The 13,555-nt window shown below is 36.9% G+C and overlaps 1 protein-coding gene across 1 annotated transcript in view; it reads left to right on the top strand.

Annotated features, from left to right (window-relative positions):
- LOC118020039 (transmembrane protein 26-like) overlaps window positions 1-13,555 on the top strand; it is a 43,171-nt gene that overhangs the window by 7,971 nt on the left and 21,645 nt on the right. Inside the window, exon 2 of the mRNA XM_035019875.1 lies at window positions 8,347-8,425. Coding sequence (XP_034875766.1) covers window positions 8,347-8,425 — 79 coding nt within the window. The remainder of the gene's footprint in view (window positions 1-8,346; window positions 8,426-13,555) is intronic.

The raw sequence follows: 13,555 nt of genomic DNA, 5'->3' as shown, positions 1-13,555 counted from the left end.
AAGGTACATTGCCCACATTACCTTATTCAGTCCTCACTAGAGCCCTGGAGGTACTATTCATGCTTCTACCTGCACAGGAGGAAGCGAAACCTCAGAGGCGTCCCCATCCCAGCACTGAACTCCATCAGCTGATTTCTTGTGGTCTGTATTCAATAAGCAGATTGGGTTTTGTCTGTGGAAGATACAACTACATAGATTTTTAGGATCAAGGATTCCCTATAGTGGTGAAAGGTTCAAAGTATCTTGTTCAAAATTGGGGTGACCTGAAAGTGGGCCCTGGGGTGATTTTGCTTAGAATGGAATGTAGGAAAGTCCAGACTACACATGGACATGGCTCAGAGACACTCTTGCATAAGCAGACATGCTTGGAAAGCCAAAACAGGACGTAAAACAAAACAGAAGAGGGGGAAAATCCTCGAGCGCCTTTATTTTTGGTCCTAAAGTGAAGAAACAATCTCTTCTACAGAACAGAAATACCACTGTCTTTTATAGAACGAAATGAGTTACAGCATTACATAAATAACATCCATCATGCATTTTATCCTCTCAGAGACCATTAAAATTCCTGTAGTCATTAGCACTAAAGTTCACTTAATCATTAAACAATCATTTATCGTACTAAGTGCTATAATGATGTTTTGAAGGAATATAAAATACATGCAGTTATATGAGAATAGGAAAAAAAACAACACCCTGAGAACCAAATAATTTTCCACAAATTAAGTCCAAGACTGCAGAATGTCTGCAGAATAAAGATACAGTCATTACGATAGGCTTGTTAGACAAGGAAAACTTCTCAGGTAAGTGATTTATGTATTGGCCTCTGTAGTAGCTGGGGATTTTAGTGTTTAGAGTGCAGAGAAGAGAGAAGGGTTTTTCAGGTTGAGGGAATAACATGATGGCAGTACTTAGGATTTTAGTTAGAACCAATTCATTTAAGAAGATGTCATGATTTTCTTTGACTCAGAAATCATGTGAGAAAAATAGTACATAGATCCTAAAATTGATGCATATTTTGTTCCTATAACTTGTTTAGTCATACTAAAGCATACTGCTGAGTTTTGAATGTGAGCAACTTCAAATTTAATAAAACTTGTTCTTGCTTTAGATATCCTTTCGGAAAATTTTAAGTGAAGTATCTAGAACTAATTTTGCTGCCAGTTTATATCATGATTTGAGAATATGACTTTATTAGAAAAACAACTGGCAATAACAAACAATAAAAATTACAATGAAGAGCCCTACTATTCACCTTCAGAAGTATTCTCTTGGCAAAACCTAAATGTGGGCATTTGTTAAGGGTTTTCAAAGCATAAAGAATGGGCATTCCCAGCCCATATGAAATTCCTCCTGGTCTCCTGTGATCTTGTACTTCACCTGCTCTCCCAGAAGATCACGGACAAGACAAACCAATCATCTGATTTGGGCACCCATTAAAACGTGCTCACCCCTTAGTCAATTTTCCTTTTGGGGGTAGTTCTCATGAGCTTATGTCCAGTTGGTTGTGGCCTCCTCCCCTCCCTAATGGGCAGGCATAAGCAAAGGCTCTGGGAAGGTCGTGACTGGGAGGGTGTCTGCTTATGAAGACAAATGGGTGGCATCTGGGGTTGTATTTGTGCCTTCCCAGGTGTCTGGAGTTCTGTGTTCTACAAGAGCATCTTCAGCTGTGTGTGGAGGCTGTCATGCGGGCCACTCTTGCTGCTGTGGACTGACACTAAGCTGTTGCTGAGCAGCCCAGGTGGAAATCGCAGATGTTGAGGCCCACTTATAGAAAGCAGTCTTGTGAAAGGAGGACGTCTAGACAATCCTTAAGCTGTCAGACACTGTCTGGGGGCTATGAAAGGGTATCTTGACCTAGTTTATTGATTTCCATGAAAATAGGACTATTATTATAAAGTGCTCTGGAAATTTTATTGAGGATACTCAAGGCAGTTTAATGTGAGACTGTGGTCTAGTATCCTTACAACTCCAATCTGCCTTTCTAGCATAGGAAATACTGATAAATGAAGTACAAATAAAATGGTGATCCGCACCAAAGTAATCTTAGAACATTAGTTTTGCTTCACTTAAATGTTATCTATTTTCAGATCTATGCATATGATTGGAAGACTAGAATCCTCACTGTTTGCAAAGAGAAAAGCCAAACAGGGTAGTGGGGATATTATGGTTAATTTTTCTATTTGCTTATTTATATTGTAATAGGTTTCTAAAAGGAACGAAGCTTACTTTCTCAATAAGAAAATGATAACTGTCATTTTTTAGAAAAAAGAAAATGGAACCCCAACTTTAGACTAATGGTGAGCCAAAGTAAATAAGATCCCTTGTAGGGCTAAACTGCTAAATGTCATGACATCATCATTTTGTGAAAAACACTGTAATTTGTTGAAATGACAACTTTGTATGATAAATAATATTTTATTTTTGGATGAAACAAAAAAATGAGGCTAGCTCGTTAAGAGCTCAGGGCACTGTCTAGCAGGTAACTGAGTACATAAACAAATAGAGAAAAAAATCCTATAAGACGTTGCTCCTGCCATGTACTTTAGAGAGAACCAGTGGGTTGGATAAAGGCTGTGGTTTAAAAAACAAAACAAGGGGGCTCCTGGGTGGCTCAGTTGGTTAAGCAGCTGCCTTTGGCTCAGGTCAAGATCAGGCTCCCTGCTCAGTGGGGAGCCTGCTTCTCCGTGCCCCTCTGCCTGCCCCTCTGCCTACGTGTGTGTGCGCTCTCTCTCTCTCTGTCAAATAAATAAAGACAGTCTTTAAAAAAATTTATAAATAAATAAATAACAAAACAAAAACACCAAACTTCTGTGGAGAGAAAGAATATCTTTCAGAAGGTTTTAATTAAAAAAAAAACTAAGTAAAATAATTTGTCATTAAAGTATTAATGTTGGGCACCTTTGTATTCTGACAGGATAGTGGTAATTGGTATCATAGTATATTTGAATCTCTAAGGCCAGAGAGCTGATTAGTAATAGGGTATTACACATTTTATAAAAATTTCCCACTTGGACATGTCTTATGAATTTACCATAAGTTTACCAGTTTTTGTTAGCTTATTAATAAATAGTATATCTTATTTTCATAAACAAGTATTCAGAAACCTGATTTAAGTTATTTCTGGGTTGGCTAGCCCCCTCTATGGTATTAGACTTTGTACAAAGTACTTGACATTGACTTACTTTTGATGCCAGTGAGACGTAAAGATTGGAGTAAAATTATTCGGTAGCTCCTAAGGAAAGGCATGCAATTTGATTAATTACATAGAAAAAGATAGGATCAGGCCTAGTTTTTCATTTTTAGAGTTCAGATTCTCCTTGGTTCCAAAACTGAATTGCACTGATAGTGCATGATCTAGAATATGGCAAACCTTCAAGCTAATAAGTAATGGCTAGAATGTCACCTTGGAATATTAAATCTTTCATAGTAGCAAAACAATATTAAATTCATATAAGAACAGAATAATTAGTTTCCCTCGGTAAAACCTCTGATAAGAATCAATTTATGGTGATATTTCAAGAAGAGGTTTCTAGTCAACCCAGCAACAGTGTCAAGAAAACAGAAACTTTAGGGGCGCCTGGGTGGCTCAGTTGTTAAGCGTCTGCCTTCGGCTCAGGTCATGGTCCCAGGGTCCTGGGATCGAGCCCCGCATCGGGCTCCCTGCTCAGCAGGAAGCCTGCGTCTCCCTCTCCCACTCCCCCTGCTTGTGTTCCCTCTCTCGCTGTCTCTCTCTCTATCAAATAAATAAATAAAAATCTAAAAAAAAAAAAAAAAAAGAAAACAAACTTTAAATCAACCAGGGCCTTATCAAATCAACAAATATTTGTGGGGAACCCATCTTGTGCCAGGTACCGTGGGAGGCGCTGAGGGTATAATGATGAACACACAACTTTTGTGCTCATACTACTTACAGTTGCTGGGAGACAGTTAAGTGACAGTGAACATACACACATATGCACATATATAATTATAAATTTTGAAGATCTATAGGATAAAAGTGAAGAGTGCTATAAGACAGGTATAACAAGGACATCTAATTTAGACTGGAGGGACAAGGAAAGTTCTTCCATGGGGTCTCATATACCCAACATGAACTATGAGAAGAAAATAATCAGGTGAAGAGTGGGGGTAAACAAATATTTCAAGGGAGAGAAATACAGGTATGAAGGCCTGAGTTAGGAAAGCATGTAGGTTTTCTCCAGAACTGAATGAAAAACAATGTTATGGGACCACAGTGAGGAAAAATGGCAAGCAACAAAGCCCAAGAGGTAGGCAGGGCCCTGAGCGTGCAGCATTTTGTAGGCCATCATGGGCAGACCATGGCTCTATGACAGGAATTGCCTTAACATCAAATGTGGAGTTGGGGATAATGACGTCCTCAGCAGTGCAATTTCCTTTGATTCAAGATGTCTTAAATAGGTTCAGTTTGGGGAATTATAGTTTGAAAATAGGATTGATTGTGAGTTCTTTGAAGAAACAGCCTTCTGACCTGGTATCCTCTGGGTCCTCTTTAAGTGTAGGTACTGAATGTGTAGCTGTGTGTTTACTTGCAGAGCTGAGCCTAGGTAAGGTAGCAACACACATGTGTTGAGCTGTACACTATTAGGCCCATGACACACACCGTCTCCTCTCATCCTTGCAACCATCCTATGCACTGGATATTTTATCTCCATTTTATAGATGAGGACATTGAGTCACAGGAAAGGTAGCAAATTTCCACTACCTCGGAGGATGTACCTTGGAACAGATGATTCAAATCTGGGTCTCCTAGGTTTATGTAGTAATTCCTCATGGCCACAACTCTAGGAGCATACTTGCTCCGGGATCTCCTGACATGGGAATAAAAAAGGTCCTTGTAGATGCCAGTACGCTCCATTTCCTCCATTTTATTCATAAATTCAGGCACTCAAGGATTTAAGCATTTTCTTTTTTTTTTTTTTAAGATTTTATTTATTTATTTGACAGAGAGAGACACAGCAAGAGAGGGAACACAAGCAGGGGGAGTAGGAGAGGGAGAAGCAGGCTCCCCACTGAGCAGGGAGCCCAATGTGGGGCTCAATCCCAGGACCCTGGGTTCATGACCTGAGCCGAAGGCACTTAACGACTGAGCCATCCAGGCACCCCTAAGCATTTTCTTAATAAGCATTTATTAAAGACTTAGTAAGACACCTGATATCACTGAGAAGAGGGAAAGATGAATGAGAAGAAAGAAGGAAGGGATATAAATATATATAAGACAGAATCTGCCTTCAAGGAGCCTATATTAGGAAAGCTAAGGCTTATATACACATAACCATGAAATAGTGGAGAATGTGTTGGGTCACAAGAGAAATATAAGCTAAGATTAATTCCTGCTATGCCTCTGAAATACAGGTAAGATGTTGATGGGTAGAGAGGCAAGAGGAGAGCATTCCAAAGCAGGCAGTCATAATTTGGAGGGACATTTCCTCTAAAGTCATTTCAGAACCTCTCTTCTCAGATTAATCAAGCTGACAGAGCATGGAGCACTTTGTTCTTAAGAAGGACCCACGGTCAAACAAAACATATGCTGTATGTGGCTGAAATGTATTCCTCATATCCAAAATAAAATATATTTAGACACATTTTAATACTTCCCTAGATAAGAGAGATTTCTATTTTCTCCATAAGGTTTTTTGTTTAATTTCAGCTGTACAACTACCATGGCCAGCTACAGGGGAGTTAGAGAGAGAGGAAGGAGAAGAGGAAGCTTCTGATGGTGATTTGCTATTGATCACTTTGACGTGCTATCCATGTCACCAGTAACTCTACCTGGAAGCCTCCTAAAATTCCAGCAAATCCTCTCAGGTGTAGGGTTGGTTAAGAGGGTGGGACATATGGGGAGAAAGGCTACAGACTGAGTTGAATGTGATAAATTCCTGGGCTCTCAGTGTGATTGCTTCTTTCTACCCCCTTCTCATTTATGTCAAAAAAGACTATGAAGAGAGACTGAAGTGAGGGGAACTTTGTAGAAAACCTTTTGTTTTATTTTGAGGTTGTAGCACAGGAAGAGAAACGGGAAGTGGAAAGACTAGAATATGGAGGCTTTAATGTCAGATTATGGAATTTAGATGTTCTGTAGCAGGTAACGTAGAAAATCTTGGATCTTGAAGTTTGTTGTTGTTTTTTTTTTTAGTGTTTTGTTTTGTTTTGTTTTGCATAACCAGATTTCTATTTAGAGGAAATACCTTGAAATAGGGTAGTATTTTTTTTCCAATTATAGAAATAAGTCTTATGCATAGAAGATGTTAAGAGTTGTTGTTTGTTTCATGTTTAACCTCTTTCAAGAGTTATTGTATGTTCAGTCCATGGTTTCTCTAGATATTCTTGTAATGGTATTTTTAGGGGAGTCAATCCCAAAATTAATTCCAAGGGAGTCAACAAAATTGCAATCCAGTCAACATTTGACATAGCCGAACAAACATTTACATATTCCAAATGTCCTTGCAACTGGAATTCATTTCCTTTCTCAATCTCACAAAGGAAATACTCTCTCCTGGTGTTACCCTTGATATGTAAGGTCAAGGAATTAATTTTCCCTTTTCTTTTTAAGAGTATGTTCAACATGGGGGCTTTTGCTATGTTGCTCTCTGTCACCCAGCCATCTTCCACCTCAGATTTCAATAATATCATGACCCATAACCTTTTGTTTCAAAATTGTTTTTTTGTAGGAAATCAAAGGTGGAGGAGTATCTCTATTAAATATTGATTTTTTAAAAAGACCTCACTTTCTTTTGTTCTTTCTTCCTTCTTTCCAGAAGCTGAAAGGCAATATTAGTGAAAGGGTTAACAGCCTTGGAAAAGTCCATTCTAGATGTTCTCTTCCATTTAGGTTTGCTCACTTTTCTCTCCTGGATTATAATAATATGGTTTTAATACCATTTCATCTCAAATAATTCTATTTGTTGAGCAATTAACATTTCTATTTTTCAGGTCATTTTAAACCATCACATGCATATACTAAAAGTATTTTAATAAAATTATATTAACTTACAATTTTTTCTTTGAGGTGGCCTATAAAGCAATAGTCCAATCTAAAATGAAGTGCAATTTTAAGAAATGAATTTGGAAAGTATATTATTTTTATCTTATTTCAAATTTCTAAGGGCATATTTTCATTGTATAATGTCCTATAAAAATACTGATAGTAGTTAGTAGTTATCTATTATGGAATACTCACCTCTGCCAGGCACTGCTTTACAGAAAATATAGTAAAGACTTCTGTGAGATAAATGTGACCACTATGGACGGAATTGTGTTTCCCAAAAATTCTTATGTTGAAACTCTAGCCCCTAGTATGAATCTTTTGAGACAGAGCTTTCAGGAAGTTATTAAGAGTAAATGAGGTCAAAAGGGTGAGATCTTAATCCAATAAGATTGGTAAACTTTTAAGAGGAGAAGAGAGAGATCTCTGTCTGTCTCTCTCTGCTTGTGACGTGCATGCCCCGAGGAAAGGCCATGTGAGGACACAGCAAGAAGGTGGCTGTCTGTAAGCCAGGAGGGGAGACCTCACCAAACTTCCCACCTCCAGAGCTGTGAGAAAATAAATTTCTGTTGTTTAAGCTACCCAGTCTCTGGTACGTTGGTACGGCAGTCCAAGCTGACTAATACAGTGACTGCCTCCATTTTGTGGACTGGGAAGCAGACGGAGTCACTGGCAAAACTGGTATTTGAACCTGAATATGTTTGACTATACAAGCCCACTCTTTGGACTGCCCTCTGAATTTTGAGCCAGAAAATAATGAATATAGATAGCTTTTTCAAACAATACCAAGCACTTCATCTGTTGTTGTTTGTTTGCATTTTTATTTTTACTAGGTTTAGCAGATATACGCAAAGTCAGTTGATTTTGCTCATTCCCATTCATCATCATCTGATTTTTGTGTTCTAGCAGGATGTTACTATTTGAGCTTTCAGAATCCTAATATTAAAAAGTGTAGCCAATCTTCCTGAAATTGCAATGTTGAAAAATCCAAGAAGATTTACTATTGCTGTATTTGCTTGTTGTAAAACATATTAAATACAAAATATCCAGTTTTGTGCCTGAAACTAGTTGGCAGTGTCCCATTAAACCATATTAAAATTAACTTCTATTAATTGGATTAGAAATTCAGTGAGAATGACAGCTGCTAGTGCCTTTTGCAGTTACTTCATTTCTCTATAATCCATATGGCAGAAATCACATAATGCTTTTTTCCCCATTGAAATAAACATTTGAGATAAAAAGGTTTGACTTGATGTGATCAGGGTATGTGTATTTGTTTTTCTTTCTTTAAAAAAAAAATCTTTTTGTAAAAACTGAACTATCTTTTTTCCTCTCTTTTACAGGTTTTCACCAGCCATATTTTTATATCTGATTAGCATTGTTCCATCATTATGGCTTCTTGAAATGCACGATGAGACCCAGGTATGTCCCTTTGGAAAGTAGGAAAGTGGAATATTCATCAGTAAACTGCTTTCATACCGTAATCCAATTTATTTCAGAAATGCACTACTCAAAGGAATTGCAGTTATCAAGAACTGAATAAGTAAGAGGCCATTAGCAAAAGAAAGTGAATTCATCATCTATCAAAACCAATAAAGATGTTACATTTGTTTAAGATTTAAGATTACATAATTAACAACTTACATTAAAGATGTTCCTAAGCCCCCCTGGCCCCCAATATGCTAGCATTTACATGGGGTAGAGGATGGTTGTGTGTAAAAATTTGGTTAACTTTGCAAATTCAATGAGTTTCTATATTGTCCTAAGAATGGGCAGGGCTCAATAATCTAGCATCCTATAAAATGACATTTTTAAAAGTGGCAAAAACTAAAAAGAAAGCCCATTGTCTAGACTCTGCTATGTAAAATGCAATCAAACTTGGAGCGGATATTTGAAACAGTCTGTCTTAAAATACAGGCCTTACAGATTAGAAAAGATTCCTTTTTGAGACCCCCATGAGCTGTTTTAGTGAAATAGGAATTCTACTCTGGAGCCAGACATGAAGGGTAAAGGAGAGGAGTATGAGACCCACCATTGGGAAAGGTGGGCTATATGTATTAGGATCACACTGACTTAAAAAATAAACAATGGTTTCCAATGAGAGTCCCTCACCTATATACAGAGAAAGAGCTACTAAATTTTAAGTGAGTTGCTTCTTACATGGGCAACTTTAGGTATCAGGATCTGGACTAGATTCACAATCTATTGCTATTACTGTTCCTGTACAACCCTGGAGAGGGCAGACTCCAGCAGATTCCAGCCTGAACTTCACATCTTCTGGGGTCAGGTTATGGGACTATGTTACAGATAAGCGATAGTTATGATATAATATTATTATAGTACTTTCATTGATACGATGCATTACTCAAGATAAGAATTTGCCCCTATGCAGATTTCTTTGCTGCTGTTGGTCATTTTATAGTAAAGTTAAGCCTCTGATGTATGTTTCAGATACTCAAACCTTATCTGGAAAATGCTTGCTCCAAATTTTAGGTACACACGGGGGAATTTAGGTGTGTGGACTATTTTTGAAGAATTCCACAAGCACATACCAGTAAAATAGGCATGAAGAAAACATTTATCTGCTTTAAGTCCCCTATTTAAAAAATATTAAAGTCATAGGCTATCTCTATGACTGTAGCAAAATATTTTTGTAACACTAGATTGGCTGGTTCAAGTTATCATGGTTTTTAAAACCATGTACCATAAAACTGTACCATAAGGAGTTAGGGGACTGTTTCAATTTCCTTACTACTTACTACTTTCAGGGGTATGGAAATAAGCTCTGGTGATTTGAATCATTTCTTTCCTTCACATCCAATTCTATAACATGACTATCATCCACAATAACAATTCATTTCCCCAAATGCTTTTATAATATAAATGCGTTGCACAATTAATTGATATACAGGTCAAATTCCATTACAACACATAGCATGCAACCAAAAGCTCTCTTTTTAATAAAAAAAGATTTTTGAGCCCCAGGCAGTACCTCTCTAATTTTCATACTACAAAAGAAATTGGACCTTTGTAGTAAAGGATTTGACTCATTTTGACACTAAGAATTAAAATGAATGCCCAAAGATTGAATTGGGCAGGGTGGGCAGAGGATGGAAGTAGAAAAAAGTAAGAGAAAGGGAGACAGAACAGTATTGGAATTGCATTTAAAGAAATGAGAAATGGCAAAATAAAGGGAGGTACAGCAATTCTCTTAGTCCATTCATTTAAAAAAAATTTGGTTGTGATAATAGCCACTTTTCCTTTCAAAGTATTTCCAAATACATTTTCTCCTTTATGAACTCAGCATATAAGTTAGGCGTGGTATATATATTTTTGTTTTATAGAAGAGGACCCGAGACTCAGAAAGGTTAAGTAATTTTCTCAAGGCCACACAGCTAATTACAATTCTGGGGCTTAGCACCTAGGTCTTAAACCATACTGCCTTTCTCAGTTATGTGTTCTGTGTTTTAGAGGAGTTCTCATCTAAATCATCTGATTTTTTTTCATGACAGGAGAGTAATTTAATTTCCTTTAACATTTTCAATTTATTCTACATCCTGAAGGTTCTAACCTATGTCTTGGCATTGGGAAAACATCCTGACCTACCTCATAAAGACATTCCTCCTAGGTAGGATCAGTTCTGTACCTTCATTTCTGCATCTGGCTAGGTCTACATGACTGGAAACAAGATGATTATGACAACAGTTATGACTGTAACTCTCAGGTGGCACAATTAAAGCAATGGAAACTTTCTGGTATTGATGGTATTAGGGTCTGGGTTGACCCAAAGGAATATTCTTGAAGCTAATAAGAGTTTTTAAGACACAGCCCATGAAAAAGTGGCTTGTTGGTACCCAGATCATCTACATGAACTCACCTATACAATGCTAAATGGAAACAATATCACCATAAAAACAATACAAGTCAGGTTAGGTTGTAGGAATCAAACCAGTTGTTCTTTGGAGTCCTAATGCAGCTACCCCTTGAAGGAAAATCTCATCAATTTGTAGCAAGTAGAATTACAGGAATGGACTGGGACTCAGGTTGCAATATCATAATATGGACTACAAAGCTATTTGCCACTGCAGGGCAGATGACTTTTTTTTTTTTTTTTAATAATCAGATGTCTATGGATTTTTGGTGTTAAGGATGTTTAAAAAAAACATATCAAGGTCACCACTTTTAATAAATAGTCTCTTTCATGCCTACAGAATAAAGTGGTCAAAATTATTTCCTCTTGCCTATTTGATTCTCAAAAAGCCACTCTGCAATGAGGATTTGTTGCTTGGTTCAACGATTTAATTTTTTATCTTCATTATCTTTTCTTGGACTCTTAGCTGTACAGAAAAAAAAAGTGTGCAAACAGCTGGATTTTTGCTCTTAGAGATATGGTACATGGCCATTTTTCCTAAGTATTCTTGTCATTTCACCTATAACACTAGTTGTTTTGATGGGGAGTAGGAAAAAAAATAGCTTCTTAGACAGACTTTCTTTTTACTTTTTCAAGTAGTTTATAGAATGATCGATGCAGTATCCAGAGTAATTAAGAAAAATACACTTCTCACAACGTTAGTATTTTTTTAAAAATTAGTTTCTCTTTAAATCCAAATATGTTACATGGATATGCGGTGGTGGTGGTGGTAGTGATGATAGTGATGTGTGTATATGTATGTCTATGTTTCAAAAGTATGTTAGCCCTGCAGGTGTTTAAAAAAACTTCAACTTTTTTTTTTTAAAAACAGCTTGTGAAATAATCATTAGCTACACTTATATTTTCAAGTGCTGCTCTTTTTCTCTTTTACATACTTTTTCTCTACCTCAGGTTCCCAGCATCTGGATAAAAATCATGCACAGTTCACTTGTAGAAATTTACATGCAAAACGAAGGAATAAAAAGGGAAAAACATTTAGTTTGGGTCTTTGTCAAATTTTCCAGAAACCTAAGTTGGACCTCTAAACTGACACTAAAATGTGTATTCTGATAGAGGTACATGTTAATTTTTTTGGTTGTTTCAGTGCTTAACAGGCAAGATTGAAGATGATTGTATTACCTACTTAAGCAAATGGTATTTTAGATAAAGAGCCTTCTGGACAAGAAATAAACTCTTAGAATAGATGTTTTGACCAGGATCATACATGTTTTAATGCTGCCATTATCTATTTGTTCTATAACTGGTCCAGGGTTCAAGAGAGAAACCCCAACTATCACTCCATGAATGGTACAGCTTTCAAATACCATTAGCAATTTTCACAGAACCAGAACAAACAATCCTAAAATTTGCATGGAACCAAAGACTCTGAATAGCTCTAAGCAACCTTGAAAAGGAAAAGCAAAGCTGGAGGCATTACAATTCCAGACTTCATGTTATATTACAGAGCTGTAGTAATTAGAAGCAGTATGGTACTGGAACAAAACGGGATACATAGATCAATAGAACAGAATAGAAAACCCCGGAATAAACCCATAATTATATCATCGGTTAATCTTCAACAAAGCAGGAAAGAATATCCAATGGGAAAAAACAGTGTCTTCAATAAATGGTGTTGGGAAAACTGGACAGCAACCTACAGAAGAAGGAAACTGGACTACTTTCTTACATCATACACAAAAACAAATTCAAAATGGATTAAAGACCTAAATATGAGACCTGAAACCATTAAATCCTACAACAGAACACAGACACTAAATTCTTTGACATCAGCCATAGCAACTCTTTCTAGATATGTCTCCTGAGGCAAGGGAAACAAAAACAAAAATAGGGGCACCTGGGTGGCTCAGTCAGTTAAGCAGTCAGGTCATGATACCAGGGTCCTGCTTCTCCCTCTCCCTTGGCTGTTCCCCTTGCTTGTGCTCTCTCTGTCAAATAAATAAATAAAATCTTTTAAAAATAAATAAATTAATAAACTCTTGGGACTACATCAAAATAAAAAGCTCTGCACAGTGAAGGAAACAATCAACAAACTAAAAGGCAATCTATGGAATAAGAGAAGATATTTGCAAATGACATATCTGATAAAGGGTTAGTATCCAAAATATATAAAGAACTTAGAAAATTCAATACCCAAAAAACAAATATTCCAATTTAAAAAATGGGCAGAAAAATGAAAGGAAAATTTCATTAGCATTTTAAGAAGGAATCCTAAATGGCATATATTTTATCACCAGACCTAAATGTCTTATTCATTATAGTCTGTGGTCAATCATTGGAGGTAAAGCCTCAGGGTATAGTCCAGATGCAGTCATTAAGTGCTAACTATGAAGGTTGAGAGGAATTCAGTGACTGCACATTTAGGTAACTGCTTTAAAATACATTTGATAGGGGTGCCTGGGTGGCTCAGTCGGTTAAGTGATCGACGGTTGATTTTGGCTCAGGTCATGATCTCAGGGTCTTGAGATCAAGCCCCATGTCAGGCTCCATGCTGAGCCTGCTGAAGTCTGCTTAGGATTCTCTCTCTCCCTCTCCCTCTGCACCTCCCCACCCCACCCCGCTCACATGTGCTATCTAAAATAAATAAATAAATAAATAAATAAATAAATAAATAAATAAATAAA

The sequence above is a fragment of the Mirounga leonina genome, unplaced genomic scaffold (assembly GCF_011800145.1).
Source record: "Mirounga leonina isolate KUSES-001 unplaced genomic scaffold, KU_Mleo_1.0 Mir_109, whole genome shotgun sequence".
In the NCBI taxonomy this organism is placed as follows: Eukaryota; Metazoa; Chordata; class Mammalia; order Carnivora; family Phocidae; genus Mirounga; species Mirounga leonina.
This window is presented reverse-complemented; position numbering and strand designations above follow the sequence as displayed.